Source organism: Chiloscyllium punctatum, chromosome 19, assembly GCF_047496795.1.
Source record: "Chiloscyllium punctatum isolate Juve2018m chromosome 19, sChiPun1.3, whole genome shotgun sequence".
NCBI lineage: Eukaryota > Metazoa > Chordata > Chondrichthyes > Orectolobiformes > Hemiscylliidae > Chiloscyllium > Chiloscyllium punctatum.
Window position 1 is genome coordinate 88,175,038 of NC_092757.1, and position 19,391 is coordinate 88,194,428.

The window sequence follows — 19,391 nt, forward strand, 5'->3', positions numbered from 1 at the left end:
TTACCCTCCACTAACTCCCTGAAGGCTGTCAAGGAAGACTGTCTTCTGAGATAAATAAAAAATACCAAATTCTGAAAATCTTGAGAGTAAAGTAGATCTTGGATTCTGACTAACTTGCTGTAAGTGTACAGTTTTTAAAAAAAATTTGTGCTCTAAATTGTCTGGGATCAGCCATTCGATAAATAACGAGATCTGAACTGTTCCTTTTTGAAATCTTGAGATTAAAAGTCATTTCTGATTCTTTTTATTTCCATGATGTGTCTAGTTTTGTTCATGTAGCCTGAATCTAGTTCTAGTTTATCAACTCTTTCAGGATTTTCTTTTCGCCCTCTGTTTGTATGTTACGATTACAGTTTTAAATTTTCTGGTTTTCATGCTATCTTCCAAAGAATCAAATATAAAAAGTCTTGACTTTACATCTTGCTTTCTTAAGATTCCTCCTCTATGTATTAGAAACCTCACAGCTGTTTTAACCACTGATTGCATATTTACATCTCTCTCCATTTGTGAAGTGAAACTCTAACCCAATCTAAATTGAATACAGCATTGTTAGTAGTCTTCCATAGGCTGTGACAAAGCCAGCATTTGTCGTCCTCCCCTAGGTTCCCTTGAATTGAGTGGTTTCCTAGACAATTTCATCAGACAGGGTAAGGCTGACAGATTTCTGTCCTGAAAAGACAATCGTTAACATTAGATGGAGTTTTACAACAATTAATGGTAGTTTCATGGTCACCATTACGGAGACTAGCATACCCTGCCATAATGCTCCAGCAGTCCTTACGCTAATAAGATTGGGTTTGGTTCAGTTTTGTTTTGACAGCCATTAGATAAACCATATGGAAATCTATAATCTGACACATGGTGAAGCTGCAATCAGCATTCCCTGTAATTTTCTTAGCGGCTGTATGAACCTCCATAGCCTGTGCGCCTCAGCAACTTCAAGAACCAATAATCAGTGAGTCACTGCCGTGATTGGTGTGCAGATTTATTTAGTCATGGAGGCAGGGGACATGACTGAAGTCTTAAACGAATACTTTACAATTGGTCTTTATCAACGAGACTCCTGCTTCTCTCGTCATGGTGACAGGAGGAACCTATTATTGGAAGGTTCAAAATTAATAGGAGGTAGTGTTTGATAGACTGCTGGTACTTAAAGTTGACAGGGTAAAAAAATTGGCTGAGTGGTCAGAAACAATAATATTAATGAATAGATGTTTTATTGGCTAGAGGATGGTTTGTTGTGGAGTTCCCCAGATGTTTGTATTGGGACATTTTGCTTTTTCTGAATATATGTTAATTATTTAGGGAAAATATCATTATTTGTGGATGATTTGAAGCTTGGAATATTGTAAACTGTGAGGAGGGTAGTGTCGAACTTCAGAAGGACAAAGACAAGTTGGTGGAGTAGCAAATAGGTGTCAGATGATGTTCAATGCAGAGATGTGTGAGGTGATGCAGTTTGCTAGGAACACCATCGTCAAAATAGAGGGTACATTTCTAAAATGAATGAAGCAGAGTGCCTTGGGTGTATATGTGCACAGATCATTTGAAGATGACAGGACACGTAGGTAGAGCATATGGTATTCTGGGCTTTATTAAGAATGCAGAGTACACAAGCAAGGAGGTGATCCTGAACTTGTGTTGGAAACTTATTAGATCTCAGCTTAGCATAATGTATACAGTTGTGGCCATCACATTATAGGAAGTTTGTGAACACAATGGATAGAGTGAAGAAGAGTTTTTTTTAACAAGAATGATTCTGGATAAGAAACTTCTTTGGAGGCTAGATTGAAGAAGGTGGGAGTCTTTTTCTTGGAGGGGAGAAGGCTAAGATGAGATTTGATAGTTTTGAAAATCACATGGGAGTAGATGAGTGGAAATGTTCCTGCTCATAAGAATCAAAACTGTGAAGGCAGAGAAATAAAGTGATGTTGAAAAAGAGGTAAATATTGTCTAAGTTAAAAACCTTTTTCACGAGTGGTTTGGGTCTGAAATGCACTGCCTGACGCTGTGGTGGAGACAAGTTCAATTTATGCATTCAGGAGAGCATAAGATAATTATTTAAACAGCAAGGGTATGGGGGAGAGTGGAAGCAGGAGAATGGAACTATTTTATGATGCACATTTGAGCCAGTGCAAACTCAATTGACCAAATAGCCTCCTGTGTTTATGGTATATCTGTCATTCTGTAATTCTATCCCCTATAATTCTGACACAATATCAAAACACTGATACTTCTGTCCTAACTTGTATCAAATACTGTTTGCCCATTGCTCATGTAATTGTTCAATTCCACTGTGATCTGGTTAAACAGGGCCTTAATTTTAACTTGTACTTTTTGAAATCCCAAAGTTCTCCACCCCAGCTTCCACCACCACCATCTCTAATCTCCAGCAGCTATGCACCCCTTTAAATATCTATGCTATTCTAAATGTTGCCTCTTGAGCATCCCCAGTGTCGGATGCTTCACATTTAGTTGTTTCTTCACTCCCCTGGGCACTAAACTCGAGGATACTCTCCTGTAATGATTGTAACAAGGTCAGCCAGGTGAACCTCATGATGTCATGCTGTACAATACTCTGGTGTGGTGGCACTTGGAGTATGGCATACAGTTCTGTTCACCACTTTATGCGAAGGATGTGGAAACTTTGGAAAGGGTTTAGAGGAGATTTGCTAGGATGTGGAGGGAAGGTCTTATGAGGCAAGGCTGAGGGACTTGAGGCTTTTTTTGTTAGAGAGCCAAAGGTTTAGAGGGGACATTTAATCAGAGGGTTAGATAGGGTGGACAGTGAGAGCCTTTTTTCTTGAATAGTGATGGCTAACACAAGGGGACATAGCTTTAAATTGAGGGGTGATAGATATAGCACAGATGTTAGAGGTAGTTTCTTTACTCCGATTAGTAGAGGTGTGGAATAGCCTGCCTGCAATAGTATTAGACTCGCCAACTTTAAGATAATTTAAATGGTCATTGGATAGACATATAGATGAAAATGGAATAGCGTAGGTTAGATGGGCTTCAGGTTGGCGCAAATAGAGGGCCAAAGGGTCTGTACTGGACTGTAATGTTCAATGTAATATGAGTTCCCTGATTGGGCATCAGATTAGCAGTCCCAGTCAGAGTCCAAACTGACAGATAAGAACAGGAATGTCAGACATCCTGTTCACTCAGCTGGCTGAGGGAGCTGGATCAGTGTCAAGGACTCTCGACATGTAAATTGAGGGTGACCAGATACTCGCCTCAGTGGAATTAGTTTAGTGGCACGCTCCTGAAGAAATTCACTCACAACAGTTGTCTTTGAATTAGGGTAAGCATTTCTGGCATCATGTCATTACTTGGGAAGCTTGACCCATTTGATCCTGTGATTGAGGATTGAGCCCAGTATATAATAAGAAAGTGCTTTATTTTCTGGGCAAAAGCCATTGGGGCAGATTAAGAAGCAATGATGAATTCTCCTGATAGCTTGTGGGCCCACAGGTTTTTTTTTCAGTTATTAGGAGCCTAACCATACCTGAGACACCAGATACTAAAACCTTTCAAGAGTTGACAGATTTAGTTAAGAAATATTATGACTGAAGCCGCCTCTAATTCTGAGACGCTATCGGTTTTATTTGGTTGTTCAAGAGTCTGGAGAATCCATATTGGATTTTTGATTAGGTTAAGGTGGCTGGCAGGTGCATGTGACTTTGGTTTAACCCTAAATGAGATGCGGAGAGATTTCATTTGTTGTAGCCACATGTACCTAAGTACAGTGAAAAGCTTTGTTCACAAGCAGTACAGGCAGATTATGGCAAGTAAGGACATAAAAATATTAGGGTGCTTAGACAGAGTAAGATACAGAGGTAACACTGCACAAGAGGTGTGCAAAGCAAGATCAAAATTATTTGAAGTTAGAGAGTCCATTCATCAGTCTAATAATAGCAAGGGAGAAACTTCTTGAACCAGTTGTGTGTGTGTGTGTGTGTGTTTTCAACTTCTGTGTCTTCTGCCTGACAGAAGAGGTTGAAGGGGAGCATTACTGGGGTGGGAGAGGTCTTTGATGCTGGCAGCCTTTCTGTGGCAGTGAGAAGTATAAACAGAGTTCATGAATGGGAGGTTTGCTTCCATGATGGTCTGAGTTATGCTCATAGCCTTCTATGGTTTCTTACAGTCTTGGGCAGAGCAGTTGCCTTACTAAGCCATTAAGCACTCAGTATATTTTCTGTGGCCCATCTGTAAAAGCTGGTGAGGATCCTTATGAACATGCCGAATTTCCTAAGCTGCCTGAGGAAGAAGAGGCATTGTTGTGACTTCTTGACTGTCACATTTACGTGGGAAGTCCAGGACAGGTTCCTGTCACTCCCAGGAACTTGATGCTGTCAACACTGTCAACCTCCACTCCACTCCATTGATGTAGATTGGGGTGTGTTCTCCTCTTTTCTTTGAGGTCAATGATTAGTTCTTTTATTTTGCTGACATTGAGAGAGAGGTTATCATTGAACCATGACACCAAGCCCTCTATCTCCTTTCTATATTCTGACTCATCATTGTTCAGTATCCATTCGACTACAGTCATTTGATATATGCGATTAATGTTGCAACCGTGCAACAGTGCTTACTAGCTTAAACCAAACTAACTGGACTTCAACCACTGCACTTGGCTTTTATCATTGAAAATGTGACAAGCGGAGCATGAGTTGCACAGTATTCTGTTGGAAGTAGACACCCTTATCAGTCCGACTGAGCGTGGGGAATGGCACTTGAGTGAAGGCAATTGCATAGACTGTCTCAGGACATATCCTGAACAAAAGGACTCTGTCAGCTCACAGCAAAACCCCAAAACCAAGCCAATTTGCAGATTAGAGACAGAAAAAGACTTCAACTAGACCTAAGAGAACTCCTCGGCCAATATCCAGGAGAGTGCACACCCTGGAAAGTCCACTGATATCTGGTTTGGAACAGTTAAATTGCTCAGCAGCATCCAAATCAGAACAAATCAAAATAAACGTCTGGTTAAATGGTCACTCGATTCTAATGGAAATCAATACCGGTGCAGCTGTTTCACTGATCGCAGAACCAGTCTTTAACAAAATTCATTCGGAATTTAAGTTTGCGGAAGACCTCTGCTAGACTAAGAATCTATACCAGGTAACCCTTACAGATTATAAGGGTTCAACTTTGGTTTCGGTCTCTTATGAGAAGCACCTGGTTCAGTTACTGCTGATTGTAGTAAAAGGCTTAGCCCAATCTTGTAGGGGTGAAATTGGTTGAGAAAGATTCATCTAGATTGGTTCAACATTTTCCGATTAGAAAATAGCTGCCTGAGTCAAGTCCTATAACCTGGAAGTTTTTCAGGAAGGTCTTAGGGCTGTCAAAGGAGCCAAGGCCACCTTGCATGTTGACCAGGAAGCAATTCTGCAAGGCCAACCCAGTGCCATTTACGTTTGGGGCAAAAGTAGAGGCAGAAATCAGAAGGCTGGAAAGCTTAAGAAGCATCAAATCATTCCAGTTTGCTGAATGGGCAGCACTTGTCGTACTGATTGTGAAGCCCAGTGGGTTGGTTTTTCTTTGTGGAGATTTTAAACAAACAATAAATTGCTTTACGCAACTGGATAAATACTCAATCTCTCACATAGAGGATTTATATGCAAAGCTGGCATGGATCTGTTCTTCATGAAGCCATGTGTACTTGCAATTGTGGTTAGATCAGGATTCCCAGATGTATGCTACAATTCATACCCAGAAGGGTTTGTACCACTATATGAGACTGCCATGAGGGGTGTCATCAATCTGTGCTATTTCTCAGTAGACAATGATGCACATTTACACGATCTGCCCCAGGTTGCCATTTATCGAGATGACGTGCTAATAACAGGGAACATCAATAAGGAACACTTAGAGAATTGGACATAGTCCTTAGGTGTTTTTCCCAAGTGGGTGTGTGCCTTAGGGGGAAAAATATGTTCCAAGTGATCTACTTGGGCTACAGAATTGACAGGACCAGGTTATATCTTTTGGAACATAAAGTGAGGGTGATCAAAGGTGCCCTGGCTCCCATGTGTGTACTGGAGCTTGGGTCTTTCCTTGGGCTGGTGAATTATCACAGCAAGTTCATATATAATGAATGCTCTCCATCCAAGCATTCTTTTGCATCAACTGTTTTAAAATAGGGTCAGCCTTGGAAATGGTTGTGTAGTCTAGCCATATCTATCAGGGAAGTGAAGAACAGCTATCATCCTCTGAGGTAATACACTGTAATCCCAAGCAAGATCTGGTATTCACATGCGATACCTCCTTTATGACAGCAGGTAGTATTAGCTCCTAAGTGGCTCAATGGAGGGGTCTGCCTAAAGGTGTATGTGTCCAGGACTTCGGCTAATGCAGAACGTAAGTACGCCGAAATAGAGAAAGAAGGTTTAGTAATCATATTGAGTGAGTAAGTTCTACCAATAGCTTTACGGACATAAATAATATTAAGACCAGAAACTTTTGCTAGCTCTATATAGAAGACAAGGCAGTGCCACCCATTGCCTCAGGCTGAATTCAGTGGTGGGCTCTAATGCTAAGTGCATATAATCACAAGTTGAAACACCGACCAGAAGGCCACTTCACAAACATGGATGCATTGAACTGCCTCCGGCTGGCAGATACGCCAGCATCGGTACCACTACTGGAAGAGTCTGAAATAGTTTTAAGTTTTCTGGACACAATTACAGTCACAGCTGACAATATCAGACTTTGGACATAGAAAGATCCAGTCCTAGAAAAACTGAAACAGCTGGTGGTGATGGGGCAATACCAAAGGACCATCGTAACCAGTGCCGAAACCTTTTTCGGACCCAGAGAGACCAAATCACGGAGTGCGTTATATTGGGGAGCGAGAGTGATTATTCTGAGCAAAAGTCACTGTCAGATAATAACTGAACTCCACCAGGGTCATGCAGGGGTTTTCAAAATAAAAGTGTTGCCAAGAAGTTATGTCTGTGGCCTAGATTGAATGCAGACTTGGTGTGTTGGTGGGGCAGTACCCAGAGTGCCAACAAGGGCAACAGTTAGCGTCAGCAGTTCCCTCCCATTCATGGAAATGACTGGGTAAACCCTGGACTCAGTTACACATCAACTACGCAGGTCCTTTCATAGGCTTAATGTTCTTTGTCATTGTGGACACCCATTCCACATGGCTGGATGTGCATAGGGTTCATTCTTTGAACATGGGGATAATTTAAAATAAAAGCTGTGTGCCTCTTTTGCAATACATGGACTGGAAATGTTGGCCACAGATAATGGGCCATCATCTACCAGCAGGGAATTTGAGTATTTCCTAAAGTTTAATAAGGATAGCTCCATACCATCCATCATCTAATGGTCTAGCAGAAAGAGCAGTCTAAACCTTGAAGGCAGGCTTAAGAAAACAACCTACAGTTTCACTAGATACCACACTGTCCCAATTCCTATTTGATTTTAGGACCACCAGTCATGCAACTACAGGGATAGTTCCAGCAGAATTGCTAATGGGGAGAAGAGTAGAGAGTGTGGTGCTGGAAAAACACAGCAGGTCAGGTAGCATCCAAGGAGCAGGAAAATCGATGTTTCGGGCATAAGCCCATCATCAGGAATGAGGCTTGTGGGCCGGGAGGGCTGAGAGATAAATGGGAGGGGGTGGGGTTGGGGGGGAAGGTAGCTGAGAAAGTGATACGTAGATGAGGGTGAGGGAGATGGTGGTAGGTCGGATGGGTGGAGCGGATAGGTGGGAAAGGTGATGGACAGGTCAGGAGGGCATTGCCAAGTTGGAGGCTTGGGACTAGGATAGTTTGGGGTAGGAAAATTAGGAAACTGTTGATATCCACATTTTATCCTGTGTGGTTGCAGGGTCCCAAGGCAGAATATGATGCATTCTTCCTCCAGGCGTCGGGTGGTAACGGTTTGGCAGTGGAGGAGGCCCATGACCTGCGTGTCCTTGACGGAGTGGGAGGGGAAGTTGAAGTGTTCAGCCATGGGGCAGTAAGGCTGGTGGGTGCCGGTGATCCAGAGATGTTCTCTGAAACAATCCGCAAGAAGGCGTCCTGTCTGCCCGATGTAGAGGAGACCATATTAGGTGCAACAGATACAGTAGAGTCATAGAGATGTACAGCATGGAAACAGACCCTTCGATCCAACCTGTATGACATTGGTAAAGGTGCAGGTATGTTTCTGTCAAATATGGAAGGATCCTTTTGGGGCCTTGGACGGTGGTGTCGGGAGTGTTGTGAGCACAGGTGGCAGTGGCAGGGGAAGATGCCAGGAGTGGGATATAGGCTGGTGGGGGAGGGGGGGTTCATGGACCTGATGAGGGAGTCGTAGAGGGAATGGTCTCTCCGGAATACTGATAGGGGTGGGGAGGGAAATATATCTCTGGTGGCGGGGTCCATTTGGAGGTGCCAGAGGATGTTATGATGTATGCGGAGGTTGGCACCAATTTCACCTTAGAAAATCTCAGGTGGCGTCCTTTCTCCAAGATCGCAATTTCCCTTCCCACATAGTTGACTATTCCCTCCAGTGCAACTCCTCCAGTTCCCGCACCACCGCCCTGGAACCGCACCCCACCCAACACAACAAGGGCAGAATCCCCCAGACGTTACCTTCCATCCCACCAACCTCCGCATACATCACATCATCCTGCGCCACCTCCACACGGACCAATCACCAGAGATGTATTTCTCTCCCCACCTTTATCAGCATTCCGGAGAGACCATTCCCTCTGAATTACTCATTAGGTCCACGCCCCCCCACCAGCCCACACCCCACTCCTGGCACCTTCCCCTGCCACCACATGAATTGCAAAACCTGAGCTCACACCATTCCCCTCACCTCCATCCAAGGCCCTAAAGGATTCTTCCACATTCGACAGAAATTTTCTGTACCTCTACCAATGTCTTCTACTGTATCCGTTGCACCTGATGTGGTCTCCTCTACAGTGGGCAGAAAGGATGCCTTCTTGCGGATTGTTTCAGAACATCTCTGGGACACCGGCACCCACCAACCACACCATACTGTGGCTGAACGCTTCAACTCCCACTCCATCAAGGACATGCAGCTCCTGGACCTCCTCCATCATCAAACCGTCACTACCCGACACCTGGAGAAAGAATGCTTTATAGTCCACGTTGGGAACCTGCAACCATACCGGATGAATGTGGATTTCAACAGTTTCCTCATTTCCACCCCCCCCCCCCCCCCAAACCTATCACTTTCTCAGCTACATTGCCAGCAACCCCACCTTCCTCCCATTTAGCTTTCAGCATCCCCCAGCCCACAAGCCTCATTCCTGATGTAGGGCTTATGCCCGAAACGTCGATTTTCCTGCTCCTTGGATGCTGCCTGACCTGCTGTGCTTTTCCACCACCACACTCTCAAATCTGATCTTCAGCACCTGCTGTCCTCACTTTCCCCAATGGGGAGACCCCACTGCGGGTTAAATCTGATCTTCCCGGACCTGGGGATTAAGATGAAACAGCATCAGGAATGCTAATGCCTGATACATGTCTCTGCTAAATGAGAGGGGTGATTTAGTCCAGGGTGTAAAGTTTGGTGTAGGAACCACTGGAATGGCCCTGCATGATTACGTGTCATGGTCGACACAATGTCATGTCCAATAATGTATAAAGTTCAGGTATGTGCGGCAGTCCTGAACAAGCACATTGACCATATGAAAGCTGCAAACAGTGCGGAATCAATATGTGTCTGGCTTTTTGACTGACTTTTCAACTGTTCCAGAACCCATGGGTTCTCTGTCTCTGTCAAAGGTTGAAGATACGTTGGAATTTGAGATGGACACAGTAGAAGTTGCCACCTTGCTGCCTTTGCAGCCTTAAGAGAGTAAATTTCTACTGAGGTGCTTTGGGTACAAGAGGCGAGTTACTGTGTGTTACACACCACCCATATCAGACGCAGAAGGAGGAACCTGACCTGGTGCTAAAATGCCCCAGGAGGAGCTACAAAAAAAAAAGAACTGGCCTATGTCCTCTAACTCCAAGGGAGAGGAATGTAGTAATTGTCACAAGATCAGTCAGGTGAACCTCATAGAATAAGTTCCCTGATTGGATCAGATTAACAGCCCCAATCAGGGAACAGTAGCCAACAGGTAAGAACAGGAGTATTGGACATCCTGTTCACTCTGAGAGCTGGCTCTTGGGGAACTGATGTCAAGGACTCCACGTGTGAATAAAGGGTGACTTGGTGACAGGAGTTATTTCACTTCCCTCCATCTCCCTGCTCTCTAAAACCTATCTCTTTAGCCTGTGTTTTGGTCATTTGCTCGAAGACCTGCTTGCATGTCCCAGTGTCAAGTTTTATTTTAACCTATTTTTCTAATCACCCTGTTTAGCGATGTTATTACACTCTGGAGCTGGTGGGATGTGAACTGCACCTCCTGGTCCATGAATGGGGACATTACCACTGTCCTACAATCATGCCTATGGACAAGCAATTACATTTAAAAATGTATAACTTGATTTTTGCAGTCATGTAGCATGAGAATAAATTAATTGTAAGAAGGAAAATGCAAATGTATACTAAATTGCAAATGGTTTTTCTCTCAGAATTGGTTGTGTGATTATAAACAGCTTTTCTTAAAAAACAATTCCTTGCATTATGATTGACTCTGACTCTGAGCCCAAAGATTATACAAGAAACATTCTAACAGTAGAGTGTAGTTGAAGTATTAAAAATTCTGAAGCTTTTTTCTGTTTTTGGAAATGCTTGTAAATATCTAAAGACAAAATATTTATTCAGGCTTTAATTTTGATAGTTGACTAAGGAATAATAAAATGGAGTTTTTTAAATCCTTAATTTTAGAATTATTTCCATTAAACTGCAAAATGTTTGTGCTACACACAAACTTAAGTGCTGTTTGTTCTCTGCTGTCTATTTCTAGGTATGAGTACCGTGTGGAGATGGTTCATCAAGCCTCTAATGATCCAACTAAAAACATTATTCGAGAATTTGCTTCTGATTTTGAGGTTGGAGAATGCTGGGGTTACAATCGTTTCTTCCGATTGGATCTTCTTCCCAGTGAGGGTTACCTGAATATGCAGAATGATACCTTGGTGCTCAGGTAATCAATGTTTTGGGTATTTCATTTTCATCACTTCCTCAATAGTTTTCAACTTATTATAATTTGAGTTGATCAGTCTGTTGAATTCTTGAGTAAGTCCAGCCTCTGGAGGAATTCAGTTTTGATTTGTGTGCAATCCCTAATCAATGCAAGAGCTCTCAACCAATAAGCCAGACTTCTCATAGACATTTGCAGCACAGGAGTGAGTCATTTGGCTTTGATCCTTCAACTAATGGCGGGTGGGACCTATCTTCCCATCCACCCCATCGATGTCCATTTAGAATCTTGTATACTTCCTCTGAAGTCCCTGGTCAACCTTCGTTGCTCCAAGAAAAACAACGCCAGCCTATCCAAACTTTCCTCGTTGCTTAGACCTTCCAGTCCAGTCAGCATCCTGGTAAATCTCCTCTGCAGCTCTCTAGTGCAGTGACGTCCTTACTGTAATGTGGTGGTAAAAACTGTATGTGGTGGTCTAAACAACACTTTGTGCAATTTTAGCAAAACTTCCTTGCTCTTGTTTTCCATGTCTTTGCTAATAAAGACAAGAATACCATCTGCCACCTTAACCACTTCATTTACTTGCTCTGTTACCTTCAGGTGTCTGTGGATATGCACACCAAGGTCCCTCTGACCGTCATTTAAGGGTGGCTGTAATTCAGAAACTCAGCTAATGTTCTGGGACACAAGTTCTGATCCCACCATGGCAGATAGTGGAACTTGAATTTGGTAAAAATCTGGAATTAAGAATCTAGCAATTAGACAAGATTATATTCCCTACAGTGTGGAAACAGGCCCTTCGGCCCAACAAGTCCACACCGACTTGTTAAGGCTAACCCGCCCAGACCCATTCCCCTACCCTATATTTACCCCTGACTAATGTACCTAACACTGTGGGCAATTTAGCATGGCCAATTCATCTAATCTGCACATCTTTGGATTGTGGGAGGAAACCGGAGCACTCAGAGGAAACCCACACAGATGCTGGGTGAATGTGCAAACGCTGCACAGCCAGTCACCCGAGGCGGGAATCGAACCCAGGTCTCTGGTGCTGTGAGGCAGCAGTGCTAACCACTGAGCCACCGTGCCGCCCTGACCGTGAACCACTGTTGATTGTCAGAAAACCCATCTAGCTCACTCCTGTCCTTTAGAAAAGGAAATTGCTGTCCTCACCTGGTCTGACCTATGTGTGACTTCAAACCCACAACAATTTAGTTGACTCTTAACTGCTCTCTTGACAATTAGGGATCAACAATGAATGTTGACATAGCTAGTCCGCATCCAATGAATTAATTTTCTTTTTAAATTCATTGTGTCATCCCTTGACTTTTTTAGCCGTCCCCAAGCATGTTATAAATGTTGCATTCATTCAGATACAGAGCCTTTAGTTTTATCTTTTTGTCCTCTTTGTAATATTCAGTCTTGACAGTTAGCGTACTCTTGGGTTTATTTCTCTCTGTCCTTTCCTATCATTCACTGACTTTTTTTGTTTCTCATTACAAATGTGCTGTCCTGCCTCGACTCTACTCCTTGTTACTACTTAAACTCTAACTTGATTCACCCTCTGATACCACATCACAACCTTTAGTTTAAACTGTTTGTGCTTCAGTAGCACACCAGTCCCAATGGAGATCAGGTGCACATGATCCCAAAAGTACAAATCCCATTTTCACTGGTGATGTACCTGTGCTCTGTGAACCAGAACCCCATTCTCCCATCTGTCTTTCAACCATGGATTCATTTCTCTAATCTTATTTTCCCTGTTAAGGTTTGCAAAAAGATTTGTAGCTCGGGTGCTGGCTGTCATAGTTTTGGGTATGTTTACGAGCTGGGAAGTTGATTTGCATACACTTTGGTCCCTGTCTAGGTTAGAGCATCCTGTGAAGCGCAGCTGTACTCTCTTCTGGAATTTGGTTCCTTTCCTGCTACTTCTGGTTGCTGGTTCCAGCTGTTTGTTGTACTGACCAGTATATTGGGTCTAGGTCTATGTGCTTGTTGATGGAGTTCGTGGATACGTGCCATGTTTCTAGAAATTCTTTAGCTGTCCTCAGTTTGCCTTATCCTATGATAGTTGTGTTGTCCTAGTCGAATTTGCGATCCATGTAATCTATGTGTGGCTACTAGGTACAGCGGGACCATGGTGTTTAGTGGTGAGTTGGTGTTCGTGGATGCAGATTGCTAGTTATCTGCCTGTTAGTCCTATATAGTGTTTCATGCAGTCTTTGCATGGAATCTTGAAAATTATGTTAGTCTTGTACATGATGGGTATTGGGTCGTTTGTCCTGGTGAGTCGTCATCTGAGCGTGGCAGTAGGTTTCTGAGTTGTCATGAATCCCAGTGGTCAGACAAGTTTGGTTGTCAGTTCCAAGACGTTTTTTATGTAGGTAGCGTTGCTAATGAGTTAGGTGGAGGCATGTTCTCGTCACTTTTTGTCCGTTAGGTGTCTGTGGATGGAGTTGCGGAGTATCTGTTCTTGGCGAATACTCTGGAGGTGTTTTTCTTCCCTTCGTAGTTCGGGAGTGCTGCAGTGTGTTGTAGCACTTTTGAACAGGATCCTTGAACAGCTCCTTTTATGTATGTTCGGGTGGTTGCTGTTGTTGTGCAGGACATGGTTGGTGTGTGTGTGTGTGGGGCTTTCCTGTACATTGTTTTTTTTTGTGTGGTGCATTCCCTATGCCAATTTGGTTGTGATTCAGATATTAATGCAGAAATTGTTACCTTTTTGCAGTTTTGCTTTCTAGTTTAGTGTCTAACTTCTCGTAGTCCCTCAGCAGTTCTTTCCTAGTTCTACCTAATGTCAGCATTGTCACAGCCAGTCTGCTCAGTGTTAAAGGGATCGTAGGTTTTTTCGTATTTTCTAACATTTTTGAATATGGATCTGCATGATTTGCCAGCAGTTTGTTTTTAGTCACCACTGTTCTTTGTGTTACCTGTTTTCAATTGAAGATGGCAGTATTTATTTAGATTTGTGTTGTCCTTTCTTAAAATTGATTTTTAAGTAGATTTGAGGCAAATGACAAATCTGTCTTTTTATGAATAAACACTTCCTGGATTTTAGTGCAGAAATTAATCACACAATTTGAACTAAAGTGTATACCTGTAATGGGTTCAAACAAAAGACAGATCCTCAGTAAAGGTCATTGCAATAACTTTGTTTAAAACATCATCAGAAGGGAGATTGCAAATGATACTTGTCTTGAGGATGAGAATGTAAATATGGCCTTGCAATCGAACTGCTGCACAAGAGTTTGTAAGAGGGAGCTTGAAATTGCTGTTCAAATTCACTGATGAAGTGTATTTTTATTTCCTTTTCCTATTTGAAATCAATAATCATGGTTCTGTTGGAAGAGTGGGAAATGGAAATTTGGGGCAGAATTTAACAGGCCCCAATTGAGCAAGTTTGAGACCTCACCAGGGGTGGAGCTGGTAAAATTACTTGGGTATCCTTCCGAATACCCAATCCTGACTTGTTTACAGCTTTACAGGGTGAAGGTGAGATGCAGAGCAGCCCATCTGACTTTATCCCTGCCCCAGTTGGTACCTCTAATGACTAAATAATGGTTGCATCCAGTCCACCCTTAATTTTGAGCAATTATGGCAAAGACTGGCAGGTTACCAACCTGAGATGTGAAAGACTAGGGGAGGTGTGTGTGGTTGTGCCTTTTTTAAAAAAAATTCAGAGAGATGTGGGCTAGGCAGTTGTTAACTCTCAGTGTGCGTCTTCATTATTCTATAGACTGGATTAGTTATGTTTAGAATTGTGTTCATTCTGCAGAGTCTATTAAAATCCCTATCAGTAAAAAATGTCACTAAAACTGAAGTAGCCAGGTTTCTTATAATCAAATTGGAAATGGACACCTGTTAGGTATTTAGTAGCACTGAATCACCTTTCTACTTTCCCCTACTGTGATTAACCAATATTTCATTATTGAACAAGGTTTGAAAGTTGCTTCTGTCTGCCTGTTCAGCTGGATATGAAATATCCTGTGGCATGATTGAATGCAAAGAAAAATATCTTCATTTCAGGCCTATGTTTATTTCAGATGAAGCTATCAAAATGGGATTACTTGGTTGTTAATCTCATTGTTGTTTGTGGATCTTGCTCAATGCAGATTGGTTGGTTGGTTATACTTGCCTACATAACAAATGACTACACATGTGACTGTCACCTAAGTCACTTCAGAATATTCTAAGAATGTAAATGGTGACGTACAAATGCAAGTTATTTACCTCATATACAGTTTTTATTGCAAGATGGCTCATATTTCACAATCATTTACTCCAGAGAAATTGCCTGCAAGTATCACTGAATCTTTGAAGTGATTCAATTTCCTGTTAGACTGGCATTATTACCTTGCTACTAATTTTGGCACTAAACCATGATTAATTGCCTCAGTCTTAGTGAAACTGTGAATATCAGTTTAAATTATGATTTCATTTAACATTTTGTATTGACTTCATACCTCTGATTTCTCTCGACGTCTAAAATCTGTTCATGTTGATCAATATTTCATTTGGCTAACCCATCAATTTTAGAAATGCTAGACTCTATTAATCACTCATCTGTCTCAATATTGCAGGTACCAGGTGCGTGCTCCTACATTCTTCCAGAAGTGCCGCGATCAAAATTGGTACATCAGCCAACTCGAGGTGGCTCAGACAGGTTACATTCAGCAAGTCAACAATCTCAAAGAGGTCAGTATCTATAATCAATCTTCACACTCCAGTCAAATAGGAATTTAAACGATACAGGTTGACATTTTGACTGTTTCAAACCTCTATGACTAACATTTTTCCTGCATATATTGTACACCACCTCCTTATTTAGCTGCTTTCACAGTCCTCAGAAGCATTCAAGTAATAGCCAGCTCCCTGAGTCATTGGTCACAGCACAGAGTAGCTATCATTGTTGATATCAGTATTTTCTCACCTGTCTTCTTATGTGCTTTGTTTCTTTTGATACTGTAGCAATTTTGGGGGAAAAAAAAGTTACAAATGATTTCATGTAATAGCCTGTTTTTTTAATTTAAGTTCAAATGTGGTTTTATAAGGATTTTAAATGACACTTGAGTTATTCGTAGTGTGTTTTACTTGTATTACAATTTCTTTTGACAGTTTGCACCAGCTGTGTTTTCCTCAACCTGGAGGAAACAATGCTGTTAGTTAATTGTTTTTTTTCTGGACGGAAGTGATGGGCCATATTTTGCTGTAGGAGGGAATATAATGGCATCTGTCATTAGTTAGATTTGCTTTTACATTCTTGGATTTTAAAATGATTCAATATGACATATTGCTGGAAGCATGAGCTAATAATGATGCAGTGAGACAAATAGTGCGTCTGACATCTGAGTGAACAGGACTAGCAGCTGTACATACTCACTCACCAGTCTGATTTAAAGAATTGTGAAATTACCAGTTGAGGAATGAGAAGGAACTTCACCAACTCAGTTATATTTTAACATGAAATTGGATACAAAAGGAGAAGTGGAGATAGGGAAAGAACAATTGAATAAGATGGAAGAAAAATGTCTCAGCAAGATGGCAGCAATTCATTAGAACTGCCATGGACAGCTCTGTTTAACACCCAAGGCATATTGGTGTTTTTTGCCATCCCTGGCTAACTCTTATGAGAGAGTTGTTCATTTAATGCCTTGGCAACACATATTTATTAATACTTGGGAGTGGGAAGGATGCCAAAGGGAAAGGGAGCGAGCAAGCAGCACCGGGCATGTCAGAGGATGCAGCTGGGGATGGGCGGAGTTATCCTGACTTTGTCTTCTCTTAGTAGAAAGTGAGGACTGCAGATGCTGGAAATCAGAGTTGAGAGTGTAGTGCTGGAAAAGCACAGCCAGTCAGGCAGTATCCAAGGAGCAGGAGAATCAACGTTTTGGGCATAAGCCCTTCATCAGGAATGAGGCTCGTGGGGGAGGTAGCTGGGCAAGCAATAGGTAAGGTAGAAGGTGATAGGTCAGAGGTGGCAGTGATGGACAGATCAGAAGGGCAGTGCTGAGTTGGAGGCTTGGGACTGGGATAATGTGGAGGGAGGGGAAATGAGGAAGCTGTTTGAAATCCACATTTATCCCTTGTGGTTGCAAGGTCCCAAGGCGGAATATGAGGCCTTCCTTCTCCAGGTGTTGGGTGGTGATGGAGGAGGCCCAGGACTTGCATGTCCTTGACTGAGTGGGAGGGGGAGTTGAAGTGTTCAGCCACAGGGCGGTAGAATTGGTGTGTGCGGGTGTCCCAGAGATGTTCTCTGAAACGATCCACAAGTAGGCATCCGGTCTCCCCGATGTAGAGGAGACCACACCAGATACAACAGATGCATTCAATGACATTGGGAGAGGTGCAGGTGAATTTCTAGAATTACCTAGACTATATCACCTCCCACCCTACCTCCTGTAAAAACACCATCCCTTATTCCCAATTCCTCCGCATCTGTTTCCAGGATGACCAATTCCAATTCAAAGTCCAGATGGCTGCCTCCTTCCACGATCGTAACGTTCCTTCGCACGTGGTTGACGATGCCCTCCACTTCACACACCACCGATCCTCACCTTCCACCCTACCAACCTCTGCATCATCCTCTGTCACTTCCGCCACCTCCAAATGGACCCCACCACCAGAGAGATATTTCCCTCCCCACTCCTATCAGCGTTCCAAAAAGACCATTCCCTCAATCCCCCACTAGCCCACACCACGCTTCTAGCACCTTTCCCTTCCAACGCAGGAATTGCAAAACCTGCACCCACACCACTCCCCTCACTTCCATCCAAGGTCCCAAGGGGCCTTTCCACATCTGTCAGAAATTCACCTGCACCTCTCCCAATGTCATCTCCTGCACCCAGTGTCGTCTCCTCTACGTCCTCCTTGCGGATTGTTTCAGAGAACATCTCTGGGACACCCACACCCACCAACCCCACTGCCCCGTGGCCCAACATTTCAACTCCCCCTCCCACTCCGTCAAGGACATGCAGGTCCTGGACCACTTCCACTGCCAAACCGTTACCACGGAACGCCTCATGTTCCATCTTGGGACCCTGCAACCACATGGGATGAATGTAAATTTCAACAGCTTCCTTATTCCTCACCCCCTCATCCACACAGCACCCCCCCCTGCCAAAAACCTATCCCCTTCTTCCTCACCTTCATCAACCTATCGCTTTCCCAGCTACGTCCCCCAACCCCACCCCCTCCCATTTATCTCTCAGCCCTAATCCACAAGCCTCGTTCCTAATGAAGGACTTATGCCCAAAATGTCGATTCTCCTGCTCCATGGTTGTTTCTTACCCAGCTATGCTTTTCCAGCACCATGCTATCGTCTTTGTCTTCTCTTGGCTTGTAAAATTGGGAACATAGCGATTTCTGATCACGCAGCGGTATATTTGGATTTTTTGACTATCAATTCCAGTATGGCTAATAGTCAAGGCCTTGCAAAATGTGCAGCCTCAGCAACTTTCAGCCGCATCTCGAGTAAATGCTGCTGTTCCCCCTTCTGTCGTTTCCGGCTAGCCAAATACGTAATAGTTAATCCCCTAGACATGGCCTTAGCAGTCTCCCATAGCATTGATTGACTACTAGCCATGCCGGAGTTGATAGTCAAAAACTCCTGAAACTCCCTCAAAAAGTATTCTACAAATTTGGAATCCTTGAGGAGGAAAGGATCCAGTTGAAGTGCCATGAAGCTAACCCCTCACTCTCTTGGCCTTCCTGTTCAAATATATCGCTACATGATCAGAAATAGCTATGTTCCCAATTTTACAACCCATAATTGAATCCAGAAGGGTCGAGGGAGCCAGAAAAAGATTAATCCTCGAGTGACAATAATGTGGGTTTGAAAAAAGGTGAAGTCCCTGCCAATAAGGTGAAGACATCTCCAAATGTTCACCAACCCCAACTCCTTGCATTCGTCAGTCATTTGGGGGCCCACTAGGCATCCTGCCCACTGTCGGATCCAAAAAACAATCGAAATTCCCCGCTATAATAATGTGCCATGTTCCGAAGACACTAATCAAAAATTAGTGAAGGCACTAATCAAAAATTTGAGGGGATGCACCGGGGGCAACAGACATTTAAAATACCGTATTCCTCCCCATGTATCAGGGCCTTAAGTATCACAAACCACTCTTGCTCATCTTTCAGTTGCTCGAATAGTGTGAACGGAAGATTTTTCTGGATAAGTATAGCCGCTTCCCTACTTTTAGTAGGAAAGGACGAAAATAATACCTGGTTATAGCCCCCTTGTTGTAACTTCAGGTGTTGCCTATCATCAAGATGGGTTTCATGCAACAGGGAGATATCAACCCTTTCCCTCTTAAGGCTGGAAAGC

At 43.1% G+C, this 19,391-nt stretch overlaps 1 protein-coding gene across 4 annotated transcripts in view; it reads left to right on the forward strand.

Moving 5' to 3' along the window:
- trim37 (tripartite motif containing 37) overlaps positions 1-19,391 on the forward strand; it is a 97,398-nt gene that overhangs the window by 39,203 nt on the left and 38,804 nt on the right. For all 4 annotated transcript variants that reach the window (XM_072589989.1, XM_072589990.1, XM_072589992.1 and 1 more), the window contains exons 15-16: positions 10,889-11,068; positions 15,646-15,760. In XM_072589989.1, the coding sequence (XP_072446090.1) occupies positions 10,889-11,068; positions 15,646-15,760 (295 nt within the window). The remainder of the gene's footprint in view (positions 1-10,888; positions 11,069-15,645; positions 15,761-19,391) is intronic.